General features: G+C 44.5%; 1 protein-coding gene across 2 annotated transcripts; it reads right to left on the bottom strand.

Annotated features, from left to right (window-relative positions):
• Positions 1 to 2,209: 2,209 nt before the first annotated feature.
• Positions 2,210 to 4,517, bottom strand: LOC109884613 (ras-related protein Rap-2b-like). 2 transcript variants are annotated; one of them, XM_020476565.2, is made up of 2 exons: positions 3,631 to 4,517; positions 2,210 to 3,273 (listed from the first exon to the last, which is right to left on the bottom strand). In XM_020476565.2, the coding sequence occupies exon 1, from the start codon at positions 4,228 to 4,230 to the stop codon at positions 3,679 to 3,681; it is 552 nt and encodes a 183-aa protein (XP_020332154.1). In that variant the 5' UTR covers positions 4,231 to 4,517; the 3' UTR covers positions 2,210 to 3,273; positions 3,631 to 3,678. The 2 variants fall into 2 exon arrangements, with proteins under 2 accessions (XP_020332154.1, XP_020332155.1); XM_020476566.2 differs by having other exon boundaries at positions 2,210 to 3,262.
• Between the last annotated feature and the right edge of the window lie 609 nt (positions 4,518 to 5,126).

Raw genomic sequence — 5,126 nt, 5'->3', positions numbered from 1 at the left:
AGGCCAGGCATTAACTCTGAATGGTTAAGGCCAGGCATTAACTCTGAATGGTTAAGGCCAGGCATTAACTCTGAATGGTTAAGGCCAGGCATTAACTCTGAATGGTTAAGGCCAGGCATTAACTCTGAATGGTTAAGGCCAGGCATTAACTCTGAATGGTTAAGGCCAGGCATTAACTCTGAATGGTTAAGGCCAGGCATTAACTCTGAATGGTTAAGGCAGGCATTAACTCTGAATGGTTAAGGCCAGGCATTAACTCTGAATGGTTAAGGCCAGGCATTAACTCTGAATGGTTAAGGCCAGGCATTAACTCTGAATGGTTAAGGCCAGGCATTAACTCTGAATGGTTAAGGCCAGGCATTAACTCTGAATGGTTAAGGCTAGGCATTAACTCTGAATGGTTAAGGCCAGGCATTAACTCTGAATGGTTAAGGCCAGGCATTACTCTGAATGGTTAAGGCCAGGCATTAACTCTGAATGGTTAAGGCCAGGCATTAACTCTGAATGGTTAAGGCCAGGCATTAACTCTGAATGGTTAAGGCCAGGCATTAACCTCTGAATGGTTAAGGTCCAGGCATTAACTCTGAATGGTTAAGGTCAGGCATTAACTCTGAATGGTTAAGGTCAGGCATTAACTCTGAATGGTTAAGGTCAGGCATTAACTCTGAATGGTTAAGGTCAGGCATTAACTCTGAATGGTTAAGGTCAGGCATTAACTCTGAATGGTTAAGGTCAGGCATTAACTCTGAATGGTTAAGGTCAGGCATTAACTCTGAATGGTTAAGGTCAGGCACTTAACTCTGAAATGGTTAAGGTCAGGCATTAACTCTGAATGGTTAAGGTCAGGCATTAACTCTGAATGGTTAAGGTCAGGCATTAACTCTGAATGGTTAAGGTCAGGCATTAACTCTGAATGGTTAAGGCCAGGCATTAACTCTGAATGGTTAAGGCCAGGCATTAACTCTGAATGGTTAAGGCCAGGCATTAACTCTGAATGGTTAAGGCCAGGCATTAACTCTGAATGGTTAAGGTCAGGCATTAACTCTGAATGGTTAAGGTCAGGCATTAACTCTGAATGGTTAAGGTCAGGCATTAACTCTGAATGGTTAAGGTCAGGCATTAACTCTGAATGGTTAAGGTCAGGCATTAACTCTGAATGGTTAAGGTCAGGCATTAACTCTGAATGGTGAAGGTCAGGCATTAACTCTGAATGGTTAAGGTCAGGCATTAACTCTGAATGGTGAAGGTAAGGGTTAAAACAACAATATCAAAAACAACTTTATATCGCTAGATTCGACCTTGAAGGTCGTTTCCACGTCTTCTCCCGCCATCCTCAGACATGGTTGGACACATTTAGTGTTACCTTTCACCTTATTTCTACATTCTATCACTGACTGCAGAGATTTTCAATGGCACCGTTTATACATCTGAGCTGTGACTGCCCTACTGGTAACCTAGAGAGAGCAGACTGCCCTACTGGTAACCTAGAGAGAGAGAGAGAGCAGACTGCCCTACTGGTAACCTAGAGAGAGAGAGAGAGAGCAGACTGCCCTACTGGTAACCTAGAGAGAGAGAGAGAGCAGACTGCCCTACTGGTAACCTAGAGAGAGAGAGAGAGCAGACTGCCCTACTGGTAACCTAGAGAGAGAGAGAGAGAGAGCAGACTGCCCTACTGGTAACCTAGAGAGAGAGAGAGAGAGCAGACTGCCCTACTGGTAACCTAGAGAGAGAGAGAGAGCAGACTGCCCTACTGGTAACCTAGAGAGAGAGAGAGAGCAGACTGCCCTACTGGTAACCTAGAGAGAGAGAGAGAGCAGACTGCCCTACTGGTAACCTAGAGAGAGAGAGAGAGAGAGCAGACTGCCCTACTGGTAACCTAGAGAGAGAGAGAGAGAGCAGACTGCCCTACTGGTAACCTAGAGAGAGAGAGAGAGCAGACTGCCCTACTGGTAACCTAGAGAGAGAGAGAGAGCAGACTGCCCCTACTGGTAACCTAGAGAGAGAGAGAGAAGACTGCCCTACTGGTAACCTAGAGAGAGAGAGAGAGAGCAGACTGCCCTACTGGTAACCTAGAGAGAGAGAGAGAGAGAGAGAGCAGACTGCCCTACTGGTAACCTAGAGAGAGAGAGAGAGCAGACTGCCCAATATAATGGATCTGATTTACCCGAGAACAGACACACTTACAAAGAGAGAAAACACAACAACGGTGTTTTAAAAAAAATGCAATTTGTATTAAAAGTATTTTTAAAACAGACAGACAGCTGTTAAAAGGCTGGTCTGAAATTAAACTTACAATCGGGTTAGACTTTAATGGTACATCACATTTTCTTTTTCAAATAAAGACAAAACATAGAATTCCTTTCATTTAAATGGTCTGGAAGAAGTGTTTGGTGGGTAAGTCAAAAGTTTCCAGTACCTGTGTATTTAAATTTAAACCCATGAGAGAAATTACAACAACAAAAAAATCTTAGTTTTCAAAAGGCCAAAAAAAAGAAGAAATAGAAGACAACCACTGTTCCTTCATCAGAAGCCTTGTTGTTACATTGTTTCTTCTTCTTCTCCCCAAAGAGATTATCCAGACCAACAGTTAAGAACTTTGTAGATTGCCATGTTGTGGGAGTCTTGTGGAGACACTCTCAGGTTGGCACTAAATTTGAACAGCTGTTTTGGAAAGGCACTCGACGCGAGGGCGGGCGGTCGGGTCGCCGTCTGTCCGTCAGTAATGTCCTCTCGCACATGTTGAAGGAGAAAAAAACAAAAAAACAAACAAAAACACTCATGTGGCTCCATCATCATCATCATCATAACACTCCACTAAAGTTGTGTCCAATTCTAACCTCACTGACTTTGAAAAACATATTTTATGTGCTGTGGTCACAGAACATAACTCCATGAGGGTGGGAGAAATGTAAAAAAATGAACCCCCCCCCAAAAAAAACAAATATGCAGCAATTAACAAAATATGCTTTTCTAGTCATATCCGCTTTTCATAAAATGAATATCCATAGCGTTTCAGGTCCCAGTCTCGACGTCTCTGCCATTGTGGATAAGTTCCAGCTGGGAGCGCAAGCTGAGACAGGGGTCGCTAACTCAGCTGAGCTGTTGACATCAATGGTGTACATCGAGTTTGCTGCAACGATACTCCAGCCGAACGGAATTCCTGAAGAGTGGCCCTCACCCTCCACGCTACCCTCCTCCCTCACGGAATTCCTTAACTCAGTCCAAGGTGAGCCACGAAGAACAATTCAACAGTACAGACTACCTGCAACACACCTCCAAAGAAAAACAGATATAATGGTGAACTAAAAACGTCAGCTTACATTGAACATCTCAACATAGCACCGGGCTAAACCTTTTTCCAAGGATGCAAGGTGCCCGTGGTTTGAAATTGTAGCTATTTTCCCAGAACATTCAAGTACTCTGCCATGCAAACACTGGTATCGATGAGATGTCTGTCTTTTCTAAGCCTGTGCAACACATTGTATATGACACTTTCCAATACTAATGATGACAGTTAACACCAAAGTATTGTTCAAAATGTGTCTGCTTTTGTCTTCAAGCAAAACGTATTAGTTTCCTCGATTCTTGTTTCTTTTAAGTTTAGATTAATATTAGGAAGGGCTCACTCACCATTTGCAAATTTAAGAAATGTGAAAACATTTAACTTAGATTCTCCTTTTAAAGAATAACACAAGACGAGCAGCACTGGTCGTTTCTGCCTGGTGCTGAAGAATAGTTCATCTGTCTGACAATCTCTGCAAACAGTTCGTCCACCGAGCCTTTATTTTTGGCTGAAGTTTCCATAAACGGGCAATTCCACTCATCCGCCAGTGCTTTCCCCTCCCCGGCCGAGACCTCCCTCTCGCCCTCCAGGTCCACTTTATTCCCGACCAGAATCATCGGCACCCTCTCGTACCGTTTCACCCGAATGATCTGATCCCTCATTGGTTTGATGTCTTGGAAGCTTTGTTGGTTGACCAAGCTGTAGACTAGGATGAAGCCCTGCCCGTTTTTGATGTACAGGTCTCGCATGGAGGCGAACTGCTCGGTCCCCGCCGTGTCCAGTATCTCCAGAACGGAAGGCGACGAGTCCACCTCGATCTCCTTTCGGTAGAAATCCTCTATCGTGGGATCATATTTCTCTATAAAGGATCCCGTTACGAATTGCACAGTCAATGCGGATTTGCCAACCCCGCCAGATCCGAGAACCACTACTTTGTATTCTCTCATGGTTCTGAAAAAAGTCCCCTCTCTTCTCTCTTCCTCTCCGTCAGCAAGCAGCCCTGCTGTGTTTCAAACTGCAAGCAGCGACGCCGTTGTGCCTCCGGTCGTAGTTTTCGTCCCAAATCCACAAGTTCGAGGACTAGGCGTGCACGTTCGGGTGAGAGTAGGTTAAGTTCAGACCGTAACCCAACATTAGAAATGTGACATGTTGAGCTCCACCGGTTTCTGAACCTTGCCCAAAGTCTGTTCTTTGAGTTGCCACCGTGCGCTCTCTTCCTGCCCACAGTACGTAGCCAACGTCTTTACGTCATAAACTAAAGAGTGCTCCGTTTTTATTAAAGGCGCAGACACACACCCTGACCACTGACAGGAGTCGGCTACAGGAAACTGCCACACCTTTGGCTTGGATGGTTAAAGCTTGAGTCACACCGATTGACTCATTGCATTTTTTAGGCCTAGGTTTACACATCTCAATCGGACATGGATGTATGCTTAACCTTGTTTTATTTCATAGAGAATAAACAACATTGAGTTGATAAACTCTCTTGTAGGCTATAGCATATTGTTTTCAACCATCCAATGCTGTCAGGTGATATAGCCTGCCTAGGCCGGCATTTTCTGAGCTAAACTGACCAAGTTGCAGCTCCAACAACAACACATAAAACATAATTCTGCCCCCCCCCCAAAAATGTCAATTTCTCTCAACCATTTTGTTAAATGGTATTTTTAGCTGAGTGCTGACGCCACCTTGTGGTCACAAAATGTTTTGCTTGTCCGTTCCCAGTGTGCCTCTCCGGGGTGCTGTTGGAGAGACGCATCGCTGCTGTGTTCCACCAACGTTCCATCAAGAAGATCATCTAACATAAATCATGTATCCGATTTAGGAAATGGTAGAAAGAGTG

The sequence above is a fragment of the Oncorhynchus kisutch genome, linkage group LG18 (assembly GCF_002021735.2).
Source record: "Oncorhynchus kisutch isolate 150728-3 linkage group LG18, Okis_V2, whole genome shotgun sequence".
Taxonomy (NCBI): Eukaryota; Metazoa; Chordata; class Actinopteri; order Salmoniformes; family Salmonidae; genus Oncorhynchus; species Oncorhynchus kisutch.
The sequence above is the reverse complement of the archived record's forward strand: the minus strand, read 5'-3'. Positions and strand labels throughout refer to the sequence as shown.